The sequence below is a fragment of the Python bivittatus genome, unplaced genomic scaffold, assembly GCF_059951505.1.
Source record: "Python bivittatus isolate LINGU-HERP-01145 unplaced genomic scaffold, Pbiv_v1 ctg000070_np1212, whole genome shotgun sequence".
In the NCBI taxonomy this organism is placed as follows: domain Eukaryota; kingdom Metazoa; phylum Chordata; class Lepidosauria; order Squamata; family Pythonidae; genus Python; species Python bivittatus.
In genome coordinates this window covers 24,771,691-24,795,236 of record NW_028277034.1, presented here as the reverse complement: position 1 = coordinate 24,795,236, position 23,546 = coordinate 24,771,691, and the positions used below count along the sequence as shown (strand labels likewise).

Here is a 23,546-nt window from a genome sequence, read left to right as displayed (position 1 = left end):
CCCACCTTAGGTATGAAAGCTGGCTGGGTGACTTTGGGACAGTCACTCTCTCTCAGCCCAACTCACTCACAGGGTAATTGTTTGTGGGGCAAATAGGAGGAGGAAGGAGTAATAGGTATGTTTGCTGCCTTGAGTTATTTATAAAGGTAATAAAAGCAGGATAAAAAAATCTAAAACAGCTGGGAGACCCTGGGCCCACTCACTCTCTCTCAGCCCTAGGAAGGAGGCAATGGCAAACCACTTCTGAAATCTTGACAAGAAAACTGCAGGGATTTGTCCAGGCAGTTGCCAGGAGTCAACAATGACTTGAAGGCATATGCACACACACACACACACACACACACACGCACGCAACATAAAGGGAGAGAACACAGCATTTACAAAAGGACCATGAACATGTTGATGGAGAAAATGAATTTTAAAAATCCTTCCATAAGCTCTGATGAATATTCAGTTGCAGAGTACAGTGGTGCCTCGGGTCACGAATGCTTCTGTTCACGACCAATTCGAGTCATGAACAGCTCCGTTCGAAATTTTGCCTCCGTTCGCGAACGCTGGATCGGGTCACGAACAGGATCCGCAGCCATTTTCCCGCCCGTGACACATGGTCCGCGGCCATTTTCTGCCCCTGACATGTGGTCCGTGGCCATTTTCTGCCCCTGACATGTGGTCCGCGGCCATTTTTCCGCCCCTGACACGTGGTCCGCGGCCATTTTCCGCCCCTGACACATGGTCCGCGGCCATTTTCCACCCCTGACACGTGGTCGCAGGGAGGGGGACTCTCCCTCCAAGCAATAGCCGCCTCCCTGTCCTCCATGCCAGAATGGATTAATGGTAATTACATTGAACCTTATGGGAAAATTTGCTTCGGGTCGCGACCAATTCAGGTCATGACCAGAGTTGCGGAACCAATTAAGTTCGTGAACCGAGATTCCACTGTACTAATATTATAATAAGTATAAATTTCTATAATTCCTTTTTTGTTAGCTTAAATGAATCATCTCACATTATCTTACCTCTGCTATAAGGACAACTATCACACAATTTTTCTTCTGATATTCAGACATTCCATCGAAAAGGGAATTCAATGTACTCATCAAATAATTTCCCATTTTTCTTCGCACTGTTGATATACCAATTACTAGGGATACTAACATACAAAAAATTTTTTTTTATTTTATATAATAACAATATCTAAAAAAAAGCAACTGAAAAAAATAACAAAACTTAACTTGTTACTATTTGGGAACCTGGAAGTCTGTACAAGAATTTTTTGAAAAACATATAAAGAAATGAATACAAAATGTACATATAGTATCTTATTATTATTTCAATAATAATAATATCAAACTTTGTCATAGTTTCTTTATTCCTTGATTTTTCAGTTTAGAAGCTACATATATCAAAGAAAGCTATCTTATATTATTTAGGTGCTTTATTTTGAACTAGCTTTTGCTGGTGCTGGAAGATTTGTCATCTCTTACAGATATCAGCAGGAAATACTATGTGTGTCCTGGGGTACCATATTTTCCACCCATCCTAACAGAATTTTACAGTATCTTTGTGCTAAGCTGTTGGGCATATAAACGTTTATGGAGATTAGTCACTAGTAAACTAATGCTGTATAATGCAGTGATTTGATTTGGAAGAAGTAGGATTACAGGTACTCCTCACTTAGCAAACACAATAGGGACCAGAAAATTCATCACTGAGTGGGGCAGTCGTTAAATGAGGCATTACATGACTGCACCTGATTTTACCACATTTATGCAGTGGTTGTTAAACGAATCATAGCAGTCATTAAGTGAATCATGCAGTCGTTAAATGAATCATGCAGAATGATTTTGCTTGCTGGAAGTAGGCTGGGAAGGTCGCAAATGGCAATCACATGATCCCAGGACACTGCAACTATCGTAAGTGCAAGGTGGTTGCCAAGTGCCCAGATTGCAATCATGTAACATCTGGGGCACTGCAATGGTCGTAAGTGTAAGGACTGGTCGTAAGTTACTTTTTTCAGTACCATTGTAACTTTGAACAGTCACTAAGCGAATGGTAGTTAAGCAAGGACTACCTACCTGTAATATGCTACTGAGCCACGTAGGTTACGAGGAAATTTGGGCAACTTGTCACCTTTCAGCCTAAACTTTCTCTTGGAAAGGATAATGGGATAATAGCATAATCCAGTAAGGTATCTGGATGAAAGCCATTAAGAGAAATGGAAAAACAACAACACAAGTTTGCTGTTCTTGCCAGTGCACTAAGCAAATGGAAAAATGTATCAGTCCAAGCATATGTATTTTGTTTTGATCTTAAACTCAGGACTTTAAGCAATTCTCTAACAGGGATTCTTCAATGTAAGCAACTAAGTGCAACATACTTTCAGATGTGGGCATAACATCTCTTGTGCTCACAGGCTGCTTCACACAGACTAATGAAAAGATCTGATATACACACTCAAATGAATCCATTCAAAACAAAGCTCTTCTCTTAAAACTGTCCAGAAACTTTGATGTTCGCATGACTGCACAATTAACACACACACACACACACACACACACACTTCCCCTCTACCTTACATTTTATTCTCACCCCCAGTCCTTTTTTGTCCAGCTATGACATTTGGGTAAATAGCATCTTCATGTTTCTGGAGATGAGGCAGATAGTAGCGGATAGTTGCAGGATGTACTGCGAGTTTGTTGGTAAGGCTCAGGACTTTCCACTTCATATAATCTTTAAAAAAAAGAAAGAGGAAAGAGTGATACTGCAAACATGAACATTTAATTGCCCACAATATCAAGATGCCATTTTCAAACTGCTGATATAACATTTTGAATGCTAATGATAATGTGATAGCATATCAAGGGTGCATTCTATAAACAGTAAAGTATATTTATGATAATTTAGCAGAGTTATCTCCAAATTACTGTCTTCCAGAAATTTAGGGACTATAATTCCCAGAATACATAGGCAGCATGGCTAAAAGCTGGAAATTCTGCAAATTTAGTTCCAGCATACATAAAGGACATCAGATTGGGATAGTACTATGTTATAAGGCCACTATTTTTATGCAGGCTTTTCTCTGTAAATTATTAAGTTTAAAAGTCATCCATCCTCTGGTCCTGTTTCACACATTGCACAACATTAAGACTGATCTTACAAAGTACTTTTTAATCCTTTCTCTTGATGGAACTGACCTTTAGCAGTAATACAGGTAGTCCCCAAGTTAAGAACCCATAGTTTACAAACAACCCATAGTTAAGAATAAGCCTGTTGTAGCAAAATTTGAGTTAAGTACACAATGGTTCAAGTTCATTACACAATATTACATATACAGTATTATACAGTAATACTGTTCCAGCTTACATACAAATTCAAGTTATGGACAGACCTTGGGAACGGAATTTGTTCTTAAATTGGGGACTACCTCTACACGTAAAACTGAAGATATGCTACTTAAATTTTCATATTAGCACTGTATCCATTTGAAGCCAATGATATTAGTTGATTGAGGATCTATACAGTATAAAGGAAGAAAGAAAAGTAGATAGTCAGGCCCAGCAAATTGTCATCTCAGACTTTAGCTGTAGCAGGTGTGATATTTTTTTAAAAATGCACTATTTACATTAGCAATAATGCCGACATTAATCTTTATAATAGATATTTATCTCTCCACTGTAATGGAAAATTACTGTAACAACTTTCATAGAACTTATCTTTCCTGAAGCTGATCCAATCATGAATGCAACAGAGGACAATCAGAAAGTTTCTGTTTGTATTGTTCTGATATTCTCCTATTCAAAGAATTTTGAAAATATAACAAAAATGTTGCATAAGTATCAGTACTACATATTGTAATTTAATGGATACAAGGGATGATAACTATTCACATAACTGTCAGCACAGTCCGTTCTAATTCATCCATTTACCACTAGCAGTATCCTGCACCATTTTATATGCCAATATATATATATATATATATATATATATATATATATACATACATACACACACACACACATATATATATATATATACACACACACACACACAGTAGCTTTTTTCCCTCTAATTAAATAATAGTTCAGTGCAAGAAAACATGTCTTGGTTATATATGTTTACAGATTCAATATCTTAGTGATATGAAATCTAGGGGGGTAAAAATGCTGAATACTAGAAAGCAAATATTAGTTAATCACTAGACTCAACTGACTATTATATCCTTTCACATAAGCATTTATTTACTTATTTAGTGTTTATATACCACTGGATTCAAAATGACTCCCAGCAGTTTACAGAATAAAAATATAAGAACAGAACAACAATAAAGCCAATGAAACACAACCAACTATAAAAGCAGTAAGTATTACAGTGACCATTTGTCCTGCAAACATCCTCCAGAACAACTCAGTTTCCAGATGGCCACAAATTATGGTGCCAGTCTAATCTCAAGAGGGAGGGTGTCCCACAACACAGGACCTCCAGCAGAAAAACATCACATGTAAGCCCCAGCCCCTTCCACCTCTCCTACATGGGAGACCATTAAAAGATATTGGCAGGAGGTCTACACTAGATGAGCTGGGAGGGTCACCTCTATGTAGAAAAGGCAATCCTGTAGGTACTTTGGTACCAAACAATATAAAGTTTTATAGGTCAAAACCAGCACTCTGAATTACACCCAGAAACCTTTTAGTATCCAGTGCAGCATCTATAAAACTGATACTACATGACTACAAATCATGGACTTGCTCTTTCAGGGAAAGCCCCTTCAAAGGTTATCACCACAGATTACAGTGATCCTTTCTACAATTCTGTCTTGCCTGGATTCAATTTCAGCCTGTTTTGTCCCATCCAGATCCAAACAGCCTCCAAATACCAATTCAAGACTGCAATAGCATCTCTGGCTGAGTCCAGGGTGAAGTTACCTGAGATGTACAGCTCAATATCAACAATATACCAATGGTATCTTTCCTTGAAATGACAGTTGACCTTTCCCACTAGCTTTATTTAAATGTTAAACAGTAATATTTTTCAGTTTCATGAACACAACACAATCGTTAGAGACTGTGCCAATTTAAACATAATAATAAATCAGGAAAACTTCATATTTTTAAGATTGCATCTTGGAAAGAAAGGAGTTAATGGAACCAGAAACCCCACAGACATGGCACCACCATGAACTTAGAAAATCTTGGAAGTAAGTCTGGAGGCTTAAGTGGTATTCACATCCATCCTTTTTGTTCATGAAAGATAACCAAAACTGAAAGAATACTGCAGGTCAATGACTAGTTATATAAATGATGTCAAAGGGAAAGAATAGCCCAAGTAACCTGTGGGCTATCTGGGAGCTGGTGATGCCACCCTTCCACATCAGGTGACTGGAAAAATGCTAAAACAGTAAACTCCTAGACTTACTGAAAAAGTGCAGGTGAAAAATTCAAGGGGGGGGGGAAGTATAGTTACATTTTTCAAAAAAAAATCTACTGGCTTTTGAGCCAGCAACTTTCTCTATGCAAGATAAAGATTTTAAGCCCACTACGCTATTTTAGTAGTGATGGTAAAGAGAAAAATAGAACTTCTTGGAGTTCACTGTAAGGATTAGCTCAGTTGAAGGGCAGTCCTTCCTCTGTGAAGTAACCAATTAACTACCAAGATTAGTTTACAACAGATTGAAGCGCTCTAGCCCAAACAGACAGGAACCTTCAGGGCAATGTAATAAAGTAGGAAGTGGAGCAGAAAAACACACCCTGAGGTTATTTGAAGGTGAGCGGGCAATGTCATCTGTTTCTCCTCTCCAGAAACATTTGCTTGCCCATTCTGGCAAGAGAGCAACAAGGCAGTACAGATCAGTCCTGAGTCTCCAGCTCCAGGAGAACCATGGCTTCAGGAAGCCAGGAAGCATACTGAATAGACCCAATGAAAGAGTGCTGGCAACCAGCTAGTAAGCAGCTGAGAGGCACCCCATCTTTCTCTGCAACAGTTGGAGGATCCATCTAACACTGACCTTCAAGAACTAGAACCACATCCACAAGTAGCTCAATATTGCAAAGAAAAGGTTATTCTTTCCCCTTTCTTTCAGCTGAGAAGCATTCTATTTTATTCAATAGTGGTACCTGTACAAAAGGTGCTCCTGCTTATCACTTTTGTATGTATATATGTGAATGGTAACCTCTTGTACATTTCTGTCCCTCTTTGCTGTGGCAGGAAGTATCGAAAATTCTGGCTTTATTTGTTGCATGAAAGGTATCTACTTTTCTCTTTTTGCTTCTTCCTTCTATAGCTGAACAGTGTGTAAAGAGAATTGCTTCTTGAAACGTCCATTTCCCTGATACTGTCTGAACTTCTGCTTCATGTTTTCTCATTAAATTGAATGTACTGTTCTCTGAATTCCTTGCTTTTCTCTCATTGAATTGAATAATGTGCTAAATTCTAATATATTATTAACTGCTTACCTCAAAAATTCTTGGTTATATTCCCCATAAATTGTCAACTACTTATTATATAATGGCCCTGTATAGCATTAGCCTCAAATATTAATAAATTACATTGATTGCTTATGGATTATAGTTTCACTTTTGGACTTATGGAATGCATAAACCTGTTTTATAACCTATAGTGATGAGGTCCCAACCAAACTGATGCTGTGAGAGACCCCAGTTTATAACAGTAAGGACCTCAGACAAATATCTGTGCACTATAGAAAGTGGGAGTGTTGCTGAAATGGAGCTTCTTAAACCAGTCAATGAAAAATTAGAACACTGGTTTCATTGTTTTACACTACTGCTCAGAGTGGAAAATAAACAAGATAATCTTGAGCTCTTACTACAAAAAGGCAAATATGTTTTAATAGGTATCACACAGGTCAGCTAGGATGACTCCAATTATTGAAATATAGCAATTAAAAGGATTTTTTGTTAAAAACAACAGTAAAAGCAACAGAAAAGGAGTAGTAATTTACTCTATGTTAAAAAATATAAATTTCTGCTCAGAAATCTGAATTAATGAACTTGGCAATGTTTTTGACAGCAGCTGAGCTACAACAAGTAAAGGAACAAATAAAACAATAGCACGGTTGTGACTGTCTGCTACCAGAAGAACGTGTATGATGCAAATCTTTCAAACATGCATGAACATGTGGCAATGGAAGGCTCTAATTACTCCAATATCTGTTGGAAGACAAACTCTGCCAAGCATAGTCTTTCCACAAAGTTCTTTTCTATTGCTGATAACTATTTCCTTCAAAGGGTGGGAAAAGGCATATGAGGATCAGCTATCCTTGACTTGATACAGAGTATACTTAGTCAAAAAACTGAATATACCCGCTGGAACGCTGATGAAAAATAAAGCTGGAATTCTTGTTTTTAAGGAAACTAAAACCAAATATAGTCAAATACATACCGTGTACATCAGACAAAAAGGCTAATGATAAATCCCATGGCAGGAGAAGCCAATGGGAAAAGGAGCTCAAGGTAGTATAAGTTCCTAAAGGAATACTAAAAGCACAATTGCAAATAATTCCAATGAGGAAAAGAGGACAATAAAAGCTGCCAGTGTGGCCACACAAAAAGCCAAGTGAAGTTCTGAAACCATGGCCAGAGACTATCTCTACACTTTGAATGAGTTTAAATGTCCAGGACCACATGAATTGCATCCAAAGGTTCTGAAAAAAATAAGCCAATGATCTGGCCAAATCTTTATGCATTATCTTTGAGAAATCCTGGAGAAATCCTGAAGTACTAATCCTGAGGTGCTAATTCTAATGACCCTATCTTCATTCAGTACATACAGAAAGCCCTCCCTTTTCCCTTGTATAAATTTTGCAGTGGCAACAAATATTTCTGTCATACCCATATAAAGTAAAATTTAATCTGCTTTTTGAAAATTGATATCTGCATTTAATTCCATTTTGCTTTATTGCTTCCTGAAGATCTGGCTTCACCTTACAATTTCAGGAAAAATATTTTTATTCTGCTCTCCTAAAGAAAGCATATTAGCATCAGATAGCATTTCTGCTTCATGAGAGGTTTTCCACACTGTATCCTAATATGTGCAGTATGATGGATGAGTTTAGATCCTGAGTGTGTCAGAGGCTGGAGTTCTCCCTGTAGCTCTGATAGATATTAGCATACGTTGTGGAATATCTTCTTTAGTCAAGAAGAAATGGAGGGAGGTAGTGCCATCTGAGGAATGTCTATGAACAAGTTTTAAAATATGGATTGATTTTTCTACCAACAGAAATCTCTACCTTTCTTGCTTGGCCTATCTTATACAAGCACTGCTCATTTTTATGGCACTGTATCTCTGCTTGCCTTATTTCCATGCTGTCTGCGGTACGGGGCTGTCTGGGGTCAGGGGGCCAAGGTGGTAAACAAAACTGTGCAACTGAAGCCTTGCCTCTTTTACATACATGTAACATAGGCATACACACAGATCCAGTTGTGTCTGCTGCTGCAAATGTCCCTGCTTATTTACTCTAGTATGGAGCCACAGAAATTGGAACTAGAAACTTCACAATTTCTGAGCTCTATTCCTAAAGATGTTTGGGTTATGATGTCCAGGGTAATTATGCCCTGAGTTCTTCAGAAATCCCTTAGCCTGTCTTGTCCTTTTAGAAAAAGAGTTTCAAATTTGTGGTGTAGTCAACTATGCAGTTCTTATACAAAGCATAAGGAACTCCCTGCCTCCTCGCCCCCCCTCCCCACACACACATACACTGTTGCACCCTGCAGGGGATGTGCTTCTCTGGCAGTGCTGGGTTCTTGAGGCAGGGGCAACACAAAGGTGACACAATCAGGGAAGACAGGCCAAGATGGTGTTGGCCAAGAGAGGGAAAGGAAAGGTGACTGAAGAATAGAGCTGGGTCCAGTTGCCCTGCATGCTGCACAAGGAGTAAGAAAGTTGGTGAACAAGCAAGCAAGTTCTCTCTGCTACAGGATGGATGGATGGATGGGTGCGTGGGTGGATGGCAGGCAGGCAGGCAGGCAGGCAGGCAGGCAGGCAGGCAGGCAGGCAGGCAGGCAGGCAGGGTCTGCCAGACAAGATGCCAGAAGAGAAAAAGAACACCAAAGTAAATATACTGTATTTCTGCTTAGCAAGGAAAGAGAAGAAAAAGCAAAACAGGATTTGAGCAGCTCTTAATGGTAGCACCTTTCTAAATTATATCATTCTAGCTATGATCTTGAAAAAGTGGTACATATCAGCCCAATACATATCACCAATCTAAATACTGGTGTTCTGGTGAATAAAAATACTGACAGCTAATGACCAAAAAGAAATGCCTCTGCTTCTCAGTTGCTTCAGAAGCAGCTCTATTTTGCAGTAAAGATTTTAATTTTATACATTCGTGTTTAATGGCATACCATCATACTCTTCATTTTTTATTCACTAGAAAGTTTTGTATCAGTGTTGCAGTCCTTGCACTGATGAAACAGATGCAGCAATCCGCAATGGTTGGAAACCCCTGTTTCAGAGTGTAGTTTGCTTTTAAGTGGACAGCTACACGGCAGCGCCTATCCAACTTTGGCTGATCTCAGAAAACTAAACAGAGTCAGACCTAGTTAGGACCTGCAATGGGACTTAACCACAAAATCCCAGGGCTAAAGGATAGGCTCAAAGGTTAGGGGGGGAAACATTCCAGAAGGTGGCAAATCATTTCCATATTGCTGCCAAGAAATTACAAGGAGCTGAGCTTGATTTGAGAGAGGCTTTACTTTTTGCTTTTATGAGCATTATTTATTTCAAACAGCCAGTGCAAAACAGCCAATCCAGCTCTGGGCCCATGCAATTTAAAAAAAAAAGGCCATTCAGTGGCAAATTACACAATTTCCTGACAGACATAATCACATAATAAATTAGTGATATAATGACAAAATACATTTGACCACAAGGATTCATACCTCTTTCTCCAGCTTCCTCTCTAATAGTTTCTTGTTTCCCTGCTTCCCAGCACTACAGGCCTTTCCCGACTGCTAAAGTGAAGTGCTCTCCACCCATTTTTGAGTCTGCAGAAAATGATAATGGATCCCAATTACCAATCACCAGTCTGCTGCTACTGCCTCTTCCCAGTCCTTGCTAGATACCAGACTTTCCTCCGAGGTAATAGGTGACAAGCCTAACGGATTTTAAACACCTTCAGGCTGCATTTGAATGGTGTTGGAATAAGAGGGAGAACACAGTTTTAAACATTTTAATACTGGCACGAATTAAGGATAACTTAAGCCTGTCTCACTCATGTGCTGGAGATGAGATGAAGGCAATATTATAAAGACATAACAGAAAAAATGATTGTCCAGTGCTTAGATCCAAGCGGGAAAAGGCCCTCCATCAGGCATCTTAGGGTGAGCATGTGCCTAATTTATGGAGAACAGCCTTACAGTTGATGGACAGTCAGAAGATAATACTGAAAGTACCCTCTGTTTAAAAAACTGAATAGTCCAAGTCCTTTTTACAGATCCCTGACAATGAAGAAGAGGTATTTTGAAGATGTCCATCAACAATTAACACTAGAACAATAAACAGAGTAGGCACCCCACTCACAAATTTCCCCACAATGGCTATGTGTAATACATTTTTAGTAGCCTAAATGTACATCTATGCATAAAATTAAGCAAATGTAAATGTATGCAAATTGTTGTCCTTTCTTGACCTCTTTTTGTATTATTAATTTCTTGGAGGACATGTGCTAATGGTCATCTTACTTACTTCAATAAAATCAAGAGGATTTTTGAAGGATCAGATTTTTTTAGATAGTTAAGAGTAACATTTGCAGTCAGTTTAAAAATAAACCCCACACAAACCTGCAATATTTATTGGCGTGTTGGTTAGCTCACCAATGACTTGTCTGATTATATTCAGTTTATCAGAGACCTCATAGGATATTTTTTTGTTTTCTGTTTCAACATACAAAGGTCTCATACTGTCTTTGGTACAAATTTGAACTGTTTCCTGAAATTATAAAGGTACATTATTTTCTTCAGACAAGGAAATAATTGTGGGACAGAATTCAAAATGATATGCATAGAAAAAAATGCTCTCAAAGCATCAAAGAAAATAAAGTATATGTAAACAAAGCAAATAATTTATTCTTTCTATTCAACTAATAATTCACCTGCAAAAATAACAGTTGGGCATGCATGTACATTTTATAATCCTGCTGAGTGGATTTACTCACTCACTCACTCCCTTCCTTCCTTCCTTATATTTATTTAGCCACCCATCTCACCAAAATGTGACTCTGGGTGGCGTACAACATAACAATTAAAACTCCACAACAATCTAAAAACAGTCAAATATAAATAAAATAAAAATATCAAATTATATGTTTATAAAGTTATTACATATCTGAAAACGCAAAGTACACATGCAAGCTAATTATTTTCCCTGTAACATTTGACTCCATAATCCTCAAAAGCATGTTGATGAACAGTAAGTTTTCTTATTAATATGTAATAAAGTTATACATGACTGTTGGGCCTATTTTTTTTTTTTAATGTCTCCCTAAGGTGCCTTACATGGACTCAGTTAAATGCTATTATATAGCCTGCCTGTTCACTGAACAACTTGTAGCATAACTGAATCTTATGCAGGTTTTAGGAAACTCCATTAAACGGCAGTGAAAACATTTTGAAGTTATGTCTATAAACAAGCTGAATTTACAATACTGACGTTAAGTACCAGACTGATTTTTGGTCATATGACTACTTATATACTATTTTTCTACACACTGTACATAATGTAAAGTACATTGAATTAATGTGTTTTATAAATGTTTACTACAGCAATGAATGCAGTTTCTGCTCTGTCCACATTCTCCAGACTTATTTAAGTCAGTATTAAGTGATGACAGAACACCACTTAGGTTACCTATTGTCAGTCCCAATATCTCTACACCTTACACACCATCCAGGCATCAAGACATTTTCTCTGGTTCCTTGGCAAGAATGGCCCTTCTACATTCTGCACCAGTTCAAATCAGCTCACAATCTGTCTGATCTCTTGATGCCAGCTGTTTTGAAAACCTGTTAATTTATAGCTCTGTGACAAATATATCTGAAACCAGAGCAAAGCTGTTTTGCCTCAGCCCTTTCTTGAATTCAAGGCAGCTGTTACGTCAATATCCTATTCCTGAGAGCCATCTCTCCCTCTCCTGCACTTCAACTGTTGCAGCAACATGCAACCATGGACGTAACTATTGGAAAAAACACCCATCTGCAAAGCTACCAGCATGCTTCCATTTGTTCATCTATTTATTAGATTTATATTCCACTTTTTCCCCTGGAGCTCAACACTGCACACATGGGGATCTCCCTTTGTTTTATTCTCAGTGCATCAACTCTGTAAGGTAAGTTGGGCTGGGGGGAGGGGACTGTCACTTAATGAGTTTCCATGGCTGAGGCTGGATTAAACCTGGATGGTCTCTTGAGTCTGGTCCAACAACTTAACCACTATACCACAATGGCTGTTACCACCACAATTTGCAAGAGGTTTTTTAAATGTAAGAGGAAAGGCAATTTTACAGGCAGAAAGCTTCTCTTCTTAGCAACATTTTGTTTTGTTTCTGTTTTACGTATGACTACACAATGAACCCAACATATAATAAAAACCCAGATTGGTTTCATATCTCTTTTTTTATGGGGAGTGGAGTGAGGAGATTTATTACTCCAAGACTGGCATTAGCTTGGGGCAGGGCACTGATTAAATGATGTTCTTTACCATCTCCTACTGGTTAGCTGGAAGGAAGACTGATTGGGTCACAATATTTTATGCATGTTCTCTGCTTATTGAGTTTTGCAAAAGAAGGTAATCATGGGTTAGCTTCATATTGCTTTGTGAGGGATAGGGGACTAGGAAATATGTGTTATGGAAGTCCCTAATGATATATCTATTTTTTTTCCCTTTCCTGCCCTGTCTATGAAAATGGATATGGAGTATGTATTGACTGTGTTCACACATACTGAATTATAGGGTGATATGCTTAGTTTTGGCATAGCATGAATTCAGCCTATTTATTCAGTAAATTATAATTGAGTCACAAATGTAAAATTCCTGTATTGATTAAGCAGCCCCTATCTCTTCTTCCATCCTCTGTTAAATTACCTCTTTCTCTCAATTCATTTACATTTTCACCCCTTTCTCTTTCATTCCCTTCCTGTGCAACTATGCTTTTCCTTATTCCATCTCCATCTTGGGTTTTTTCCCTTTTTCTTTTCTATTGTTTCTGCTGGAATGGAGGGGGACAATCTGTGTGTGTAAACTTGTATTTTTCCATGAGGTAAAATGATCTGTGTGCAAGAGACCGAGAATGCTTGAAGATAAGTTAATTTTGTAAACAGAGCATCTTATTTTACAGGCAATTAATTTTAATTAGCATTATTAATTCAATTAATATTAATCAATTGCCAGAACTGTTTATGCTAGGGACAGGAACTCTGCACGGAAAGTTAGGAACTGTACATGAATTTTGTGTGGTTTTTCCCTCTTTATCTGTGTAGGGGGATTATTTTAAATATAGGATTGACTTTATTTCAGATTAATATGGTATTATTTGACCATATCAAAAAACTATGCTACTCAGAATGGCATTTGATTACTTTTCCTTTTCAGTGTACTGTTTGTAATTCTATGTGCATTTCACATATGACTTCTGTATGTAGGGTTAACTATAAACATCTATATGCACAGCTCAGAACAAAGAACCAACCAAAACAGAAGTGTGAGTTATGCAGAATGTGCAAAATAGCTCTTCTACTATCAAACATTAAGATAAAGACTGTAAACAAAAATGCTACATGAGATACTTAAGCAACATCATTAAATAAAATTACTGCATTACTAAAATTACTGGGGAAATTGTTACGTAAATTGTTCCTGTAAACTACCTGAAGAGGGAAACAGATCCATATGTAGATTTACTATGGATAATTGTTAGCAATATCTATGTCAGAAGAAAGTTATTTTGAAAAAAAAAGTGGATAATTGATCAACAAGATGTTTTATTAGATAACAAAAAATAATCATTCTGTATTAAAAAAAATCTAAAAAACATAAGTATATGTCAAGTTCCTTCTCTCACTTGCTAAAGCTTACACACTAACATTTCTAAAGCTTTAAGGAAATAAAAGACTAATATGTGAGCCAAAACAAATTCAAATGGGTATTAAATCAATATGCAAGATCTCTGAGTTCTGAAGCACAAATAATCATCTGGTCATTTCATAATATAAAGTGTAAAATTACCATCAGAGAAACACCTTCTCCAATAGAAGAGAATGAGAGAGAGAGACACCTTCTCTTTTGAACCATAGAACAACTCAATTTACCTCAAATCCACTTCCTGGGATTTACAACTTTCAACCATCTTAATTTCTTGCATTATCACTATGAGCGGAAGTCAGTGTTGATTTCTGTCATCTCTCCCATACATAGCATATTTTGCTTGCTATTGAGAACAATGGCCATTTTCCAGAGATAATCATCATTACTTCAGCAAATGCTGTATGGAGCAAATTTTCTTTATCCTATGCTTGTTATCATAAAAAGTTACATTGGATCATCCACTTTTTCAGATTCTTCAAGTTGCTACTTGCTGGACAAAGAATTAAGTACTTGATAAATTTGAATCAAATAAGCCAACTTTATATTCCTTCCTTTTACCTCTGAAAATCTTAATCATTAGTTCATTCAAATATTGTCATAGGATTTGATCTCCAATTCTTTTTTGTTCTATCATATAGGCTTCTTTGAGGCTTTAACAAGCCTCTTTTGTAAATCCAATAAAAAGACATTATCCAGGTAATTCTCTTGGTTTATCATTAGCATTTCCCCTTTAACTTTTAAAATTTCAGCCAGCTTCTTTTGTACATCCAATAAAGAGTCCTTATCTGGGTCATTTTCTTGGCTTGTCACTTGTAATTCTACTTCAAATACCTTCTCTGCCTTGTAATCCACACTTTTTTTTAATCCAATATTTCTGATTCCACTATTTCTGCATCAAGCAAGATTTGTTTCACATCAGTCATTCCTTCATTAACATCCCTTAAACATAATCTGTCCATAGAAGCAGACATCATTACTGCTACTATTTTTTAAAATAAATTTTTATTAAATTTCAGAAAACAGTAAAATACAGAGAAATCAAAGAAAATAAAAAAAATAAAAAAAGGAAAGTACAGAAAGAAAAAATGATAACTTCCAACTTTCTCTGGTACAGGTATAAGTATAAAATAAAGTCACTTCCTACTCCAACATCTAAAAAAAAAAATCACATAATAAAAACTATCCTTTACTCTGACATTAAAAAGAACTTTGCAAAATAACTCTATACCAGCAAAAATATTTAAAAAGTAATACAAGACATTTCTGTAATTATAAAATAAATCAGTCATCAAATCCTGAAGTCAAAATTTCATTTTTTGTGTATGAAGTAAAAAGTCCAAGAGTGTTTTCCACACAGAAACAAAATCAGACAATGTCTTTTCTTTAATCAGGGTAGTCTATTTCACCATCTCCACTAATTCCATGTCAATATCCATTCTTCAACTGTGGGTATTTGTAAATCCTTCCATTTGCGTACATATAAAAGTCTTGCTGCTGTTTTCATATAAAGAAACAAATTTCCATATTTTCTATCTGTTTTTCCACCATACCTAAAAGAAAGGTCAACTAAGTGGTGAATGGGATTTTTTGTGCCCCAAACAAAGCCATGGAATTAGGTTATACTAACATAATGGGAATAGATGAATCATACCATTAAATCCCTCATGCGCCTCAATATTACATCATTTGTATATACAACAATCAGTTCAAGCAATCAATTGTGTCTTAATTAGTAGTCAGCAGATATAATTCTGAAGCTGTAGTAACATGACAGTCATGGCTTATGTGTATGATTTGCATCAACTGTGAACAGTGAGATAGATACATACAGTAATTGGCTTCCAGTGCTTTCAACGTTAGCAAGAAAGGATTAGTCACACCCCTTATATCTATTTTGTTGTGGAGACAATTTAAATGTATCTTATTTAAACCTGGTGAATTAGACAATTGTTTGTTTATGTGGAGTTACAGTGCCTGAGTAAAATTCCAGAGGAAATGTCCCTTCGACAGCTTACCTGCTGAGGGGGAAAAAGCCAGCCATATGCAAAAACTTATAACCTTAATTAGCCTTAAAAGTTACCTCATGTATTGCAGGAAAAGAATCAACCCATATTTTCCTTAACCCCAAATTAAGAGAAGAAAAAGGAACAGGGTGCTTAAAGCACAATTATATCCACATAAAATGAGGTAGGATGGTGTTTCGTACTTGATCATATCCTGAACATTCATCACATATATACTCTACTGTTTGAAAAAGAAACATAGGTCTGCAGATGCATGACAAATACGTAATTTGAGCTGCAACAGGCTGTAGCTCCAAGATTTACGTCTGTATATATACAGCTTCCCTTCAAACCAAATGGCTGATACATCACAGAAATTGAACTGTTTTCGGTAATTCCACTGTAGCAAAGTGTCTTTAAAATCTATTGATTATAGTGAAGCTTACATTCAAATAAGTGTACTTACTTTAGACCATTTTAGAATGGTTTAGACCATTCAGACTCAATCTGAAATGCACCTCTCCATTGGAAAGAATGCCTAAATGTTGAGTGTTCCCGTAATACTTCTGTGCTGTGCAAAAATGTAGCTGACCACAAAATTGTTCAGTTTCTGATGACACAGAAATGTCAGATTCTTTTCTCTTGCAACTACTACTTAATGTTATCACTCAGGCCTTTAACACACTTACTTTACTAGAAAGACTTCCCTGTTCCCACTACCCAACCCAACCCAACCCCTCAAAAAGCTGTGTGACATCAAACCATAATAATCTTCATTGCTACCTACCTCAAAAACATAAAGGACACTAAGGTGAGAGAAAGGAGCAGTGATGCGTAGTAAACCTAAATTTCCCACTAATGGGTTTTGGAGGCAGAGTGAAAAAAGAAAGGCTGCATCTAGGAAAACAGATTACCCCACTCTTCAGAGTTTTTAGATAAAAGCACTACATTTGCTGCACTTTCACATATACCACATCTGGGCTAATAGTATATTAATGCAGTTCCAGTTGTGAGAACAGGCAGGTTCTAATTCCCAACTGCTGCTAAGACCCCAGGTGGAAATGCCCTAAAGTTAAGTTGGTTTAAACATTTTTTTAAATTAATTTTGTAATAATGTAATATTTTTTATTTTAATTTTAAAAAATTTAAAAAATTACTTGCAAAGGAACCAGCAATGATAGAAGCACGATACACTTTAGAAATATATTGCACAGAGCAAGCGGTGAGCTCGATTTTCAGTGCCATTTTCTAGAACTACTAAAGGAGCAGCGCAATTAGCCCTCTGGAAGGGCTGGGCCTTACTTGGACGTCATTTAGATTTCAGTGGGCAAATTGCTGTAGATTGGATGTAAAAGTATTTGCAACTGAACTAAAGTATTGCAATGTCCTTTCCTGAAACAGGTGATCTTTCCACAAAAAAACAAACACAAATTTGTAATTCTCAGTTCCCGGCGTGTCTGAGGGACAGAATCCTACCGAGATACAGTTGCTTTGCTATAACCTCTGGCCTCCAAGAAGCAAAGAACTTCGTAAAGAGATCGAAGCAAGCGACAAAGACAATGCGCCCACGGCCCCGAAGCAACCCAGACCCCGAAAGCTAACCCGGCAGACATTCGGCTTCCCAGTCATGAGCGCGCACCGGCGGCCCTGGGGTGCAGCCTCAGGAGCCGCTTCCCGAGCAGGTAGCGGCTGGTGGGAGTTATAAGTCAAAGCGCCCGCTCTATTGGGAGCCTCCGGCGTGGTCCAGCAACTCTCTCTGCGCCAGTCCGAAACTGGAGAGCCGAAAGTTGAGGTCCTCCTGCAGTTCTCCCCTCCAGCGGAAAGGAGTTACGCGTAAAGCCCGCTTCAACGCGAGCGCGGTTGGGAGCCTTACAGCATCGCCCACCGCTTTTCATTTCTCTCACCTCCAATGCTGCTGAAAGTTGCATACCACGCCAAGAAGAAGGCTGCGCTCAGGCACACACACTTCAGGGCACTGTTCAGCCTGAGCCTCATCTTCAAGTCACCCTGGGAACGCCGCGGGTGCCTAGCTCCGCGCCGCGCAACAATGGCGCGTCACCGCCTTCTTTGCTGTCTCTTGGCGGCGGAATGAGGGAGACCCGCATCTCTCGCCGGCGGTTCCAAGCTGCTCCTCGATGCGCGAGACAGCTAGGGCGCCTTTTCCCCGAGGTCCCGCAGGGAAGGCTTCTTATTGGTGACCCCGCCTCTCTGATCTCGCAGGTGTGCTGCCTGGGATCACATTTCGCAGGGCACTTATCCCAGGTTTTCAACCGCGGGGCCCCAGAGTCCAAGCTGCTGCGCTAGCAACCAGTCACCCCCTTACAGCTCTTTCGTTCCTTCGGGAATTTAATCGCAGGTGCCACCGACCACTTTGCCAAGTATTATCTGCAGGATTCTGGAGTAATCCCAATGAGATTCAGTGGAAGGCAAATCAGGGAGGAGTTCCCCATAATGTGTCAAGTTGTTACCCCTCTTGCTATCTTACCTTTGGAGAAAACGTTTGACTAGTAATCCTGGGTGAGCAAATATGCAAAGAGGGTATCAATTCTAAAAAAGGATTCTTTTTCTTTTTAAAATTTTCCTATGGGCATTTATAACATGTAAAATGTATGTTAACATTCTGCAATCAATTCAAAGGGAACTAAAACTGTCAGCAAATCTATAGCTATTCAACTGCTGTGTATATTAAATCTGGATAGACAAATATATGCCCACTCAGCACTAGTAGCAGCACTAGTCCTGATACATCTATAAAAAGGATTAGACCTGATTATTACCTGTACTCGGAAAGGAGACAATGAAATGTCAAGATAGGCGAGACCAAGAAAGTGAAAAAACATCTCCGATTAAGGCACCAGCAAGCCATTTCAGGAATACTGCTAAGAAAAATACATGGACACACCCATGAAATCATCAGGATAAAAATTCAAATGAGTCTTTATTCCTTACATAGAAACATGCATACACTATACTCTGTAGAAACAAGGCAGGGAAAGTATGCGCTGCATGGTGTCTAGAATTCTTTCCAACTACTCTTCCAACAGTGGCCCTAAGAGGCATCTGAATTTTCTTCTGTGTAACAAAGCAATAAACTCCCCTTGTGTGTGTTATCCCTTTGTGCTGCATCTGGGTGTGTAGGTGGCCACTAAAGAGAAGAGGGCCGACAGACTGCACACACTCCATTAGGGATCACGTGACCAGGGAATGGGAGGCATAGAATGGAGAAGTTGCAATATCAAAAGCCACTGCCCAGCTACCTCTTTCACAGGAAGGCACTGGGGTATTTCTTTCTGGAATGTTGTTTTCTGCAGACCCTGGTTTGATCTGGCCATTTTTTAATGTGATATTTCTTTTGGTTTCTCCAAACATCAAATTTTGTCTTGCTCAGTTTTTGGAGAGGCATACTGTTAATGGCCAGATGGACAGAGTTTTGAGGCTCATTACCTGATGTCTTTCCCTCATTCTGTTGAGTAGGAAAGAATAAAAGGCAACTCTTACAATTAAATGAATGTTAATGGAAAGGTTTAAGTTATTCTATATTCACTTAATCAAATTAAATTGTTTCATAATAGATCTGCAATTTGAACCTAACTGAAGATTTTTAGCATTTTAGCATATTGTCTTATAAAAATTAAGCATACTAACAGCAATATCTTAGTCCATGTACACAAATGATACAAAAATTTTAAAAACCATCTGAAATTTATCAATTTCCAGTGGAAATTGTCAAGTATCAGAAGAGATAAAGGCCTACATTTCTGTAAAACCTTGGTTCAAGCTCAGAATTTGGGGTTATTGTTGCAACATGCATTTTGAACTGTTAATATTAATGTAATGGAACTAGGTGACCATCCTCCTGTTCAGCCAGATCTGACTGACCACTGTTTAAGAACACCAATATAGAGGATCATAAGAGCTTTTATGTTCTTAAATTCAAGTGTTTGATTTTCACAGAATTTTATGCTGTGATATTTGTACTTAAATTTCTAATTCATTTCTAATGTTATTTCATATTTTCTGTTTCTTTAAATTTAACTATAAACAGGTATAGAGCAGTTACCAAGATGCATATATGTTCTTCCTATGTAATGTTGGCATGATCGTTTCAAACAGATTGTTTTAATAGAAATGTGATAGTGAGGTAATTTAGATTCAAGCTAAAATATTTTCTGTAAATTGTAGTTTATAGCACAGGCACTTTTAAGCTATTCATTAATATCCTTAACTTGTATTAGAATTACCTTCCTGTATTAACAATTTACAATGACAGTTTTACTACCCCTCTTAATAGTCATTATGAATCATACATGATTATTTGTTTATGGTACCCATGAGTGTACTAGAGTGTGTAATGAGTGTACTTTTGTGGCAACATAAATTGCTTTTTCTATAAAACTTGCACTGCAATTTCTAGAATAAGAAATCTATAAGTACCGTAAGTGGAGAATGAGAACATCAGTGTAAAGGAATCATATTATTTGATATCTATCGACTTTGGTGTAGAGACATATATTTTATAATTAGAAACAAAATTATTGGTGTAATCAAACTGGTGTTTAAGTTGTGGGCATTTACATTGTGGAATGGTATTAGAATGTATACACCAATGTATACACCAACTATACATTTCTATAATGGGCAGTTCAACCAAATGCATCTTGGACTGTAAATGATTGGAGTGGAATTGAGTAGATAACATGAGAGTGCACGTCCCATCTATGTTTGCTACAACTTTATAATCTATGAAAAGGATTATAAATTTAAAAGGAAATAAAATTAAAAACATATAAAAATTCCACATAGTGGCATGTTAGTCTTAACTATTAATTCACTAAAAGTTCTAACGTAATAGTCTTATTAATAATGTAATGAATAATGTATTATTTGTAGTGTCAAAATATATTATTGTTGTAAACAGTTCCTGAGAGTGACAGTTGTTTAAAGTTGGACAATGGGTATGTAAATATCAGAATTCTACTATAAAATATTTTTAAGTGTATTAAAAATTGAAAAGTGATTTTTTTTTTAGTAATATCCTATGGTGAAGAAGAAATTTGAGGAAGCAGCTGGGGGCACACAACTCTGAGTATGTGCTTTGAGAACTGGAGACTGGCCTGCTGTCAAAAAAGTTTCAATTCTAAACATTTCTAACTTTTGATCTGAGCAATTTCAAAACCTGTATGTGCTTTATACAGAAATTATGAGGAATTTGCTGAATTTAGCAAATAATATGGATAAATAATATGGACATACTGTAAATATTGGCTTGGCTCACTGCAAGCCTTTTATTAACATTTTCCAGTACCACTAGTACCTTCTTCTTTCTCAATTCTCTCACAAGCACAGAAAGCCCAGCACTGGGAAAAGGGAGTACTCTTATTGTACTGAAATCTGGAGAAAGTAAAGATTAAGCTTTTCTTATAGAATTATTTCTGCAGATTAGGAATAGAACAGCAAGGGTGGTGATGGTTCTGCTTAACTCCCTGGTATTTGTGTTGTGAGATTGCTCAACCCTTTAAACATTTATATGAAGCCAGTGAGTGAAGTCATCAGGTTATCTGTCATAAGATGGCATCATCAAAATACTGATGATACCCAGCTGTTTTTCCTCATCATCTGAAGCAGGAGATGGTGGCAAGATTACTATATGCAGAGAGATGGAAAGGTTCGACATTACCCACTATGGAGGAATGGTTGGTGAAGTTGACAGATTTTGCTGAAATGGATAAATTGACTTTTTTGATTAGAGAAAAGACATTATCTACAGTTATTGATGACTGGAAACCTCTTATGGACTTTTTGCATAAAAATGAAAAAAATGAACTTGGAATGATTAGATAGAATAAATTATAGAAAGAAGAGTAACATGATGTAACTTTAGAGAGAGAGGTTAAAATATATTTGTACTTATAACTGCTATGAATAATATTAGAAGCCACTTCTTTATATCTTTTTTCTTTTCTATTTTTCTTCAATTTTTTTGCACTTTTTGCTTTTTCTTTGATTTCTTTCTTTTTCTTTCTTTTCCCCACTTTATATTAGCTTGTTTTAGTTTTTATTTTGTTTAAAACTTTCAATAAAAATTATATTTAAAAAAGTCATCTGAAGCAGGAGACGCCAATAATATATAGGGCTTGCTGGGAGGTAATTCTTTTATCTAATTTATGTATCTTATGTATTATGTATTTAGAATAGTTATGTATCTATTCTAGTGGGGGGGGTAGTTTATGAAAAAGGAAATACTGTACATAGTTTTCTGATACTGTCCTGGATTCTGTTTTCACCTGGCATTGTGCATTACCAGATTTGGCTGTTTCAACAGCTATGATTATTCCTCAATAAGGATAGATTGGCTATGGTAATTCATGGTTTGGTCACCTCCCAACTGGCTCTGCACCTCCATGGTCATTTGTACTGTAGCTGCAGGAGACACTGGACACCTTGCTTGCACAGTTTACATGTGTGAGAGAGAGATGGGAAGATCAACTTTACATAAACTGAATGCAGGTCTACCAGGAGGTTGATATAAGCATAAATAAATCTAATTTCTGTGATCCTGAGCATTAATTAGACTTGGGAACTAATGAACACATGCAGACAGATGGAATACAAAAGAGTGTATTATACTTAATCACTGCATATCTCCTGGATGCTGGAAACCACACAATGATTTTTTGAACTCCGTTTTTAAAAAACTGCTACATGATTTCCAGCACTCGGCAGAAGAGAAATGGCATTCTTAGCAAACACAGCTTCCTGATTTGGGGCTGGCTGCTGCAGGAAGAGACTGCACAAATGCAACTATCTTTTACTGTCCCCTGAGAAGCCATGGAGTCCTGCCCTGTTACTGTGAGGGCATTAGCGCTGCTAACCGCATCACTGAGGTGCTGTAAAAGGTAGACCAGGAAGGCAAGAGTGTTTGAACCCAGGTAGCTGTTCCCTCTGTCTCAAGTGGCAGCTTTGGTTTCCTGAAACAACTTCCATTCATTCTGCCCTGTTGGTTGTCCTCCTGTTCCAAGTTTTGCTAGATTGTAGGAATCTTCAATTTAATAAAGTAAGGACTATTATAATGTATTAATCATAACTACATGACTTGTTGCTTATTTGTTTAATTTATGTCAATGAGATATGACAGCATTATCTGAGACATTTTGGTCTCAGGACCCCTTTACAGTCTTAAAAATGACTGAGGACCCCAAAGAGCTTTGGTTTATGTGGGTTATATCTATGGCTATATACTGTATTGGAAACTCTAAATATTCATTTGACTTTGTGGACCCCCTGAAAAGGTCTCGGGGACCCCCAGGGTTCTCCAATCCACACTTGGGGAACCACTAAGATACGAGAATGGAGGATGAGGACCTGAACTACGACTGATAACTTTTCCATACATGCGTTACTCCTCGTCTCCAACTCCGGACTGAGACGCTGCTTCCTCCTCCTCCTCCTCCG

The 23,546-nt window shown here is 37.5% G+C and overlaps 1 protein-coding gene across 1 annotated transcript in view; it reads right to left on the bottom strand.

Annotated features, from left to right (window-relative positions):
• Window positions 1-18,199, bottom strand: part of MGAT4D (MGAT4 family member D) — a 38,710-nt gene extending 20,511 nt beyond the window's left edge. The window contains exons 1-4 of the mRNA XM_025166866.1: window positions 18,101-18,199; window positions 10,794-10,941; window positions 2,590-2,730; window positions 1,017-1,150 (exon numbers count right to left, since the gene is read on the bottom strand). Coding sequence (XP_025022634.1) covers window positions 1,017-1,150; window positions 2,590-2,730; window positions 10,794-10,941; window positions 18,101-18,199 — 522 coding nt within the window. The remainder of the gene's footprint in view (window positions 1-1,016; window positions 1,151-2,589; window positions 2,731-10,793; window positions 10,942-18,100) is intronic.
• Window positions 18,200-23,546: the final 5,347 nt, after the last annotated feature.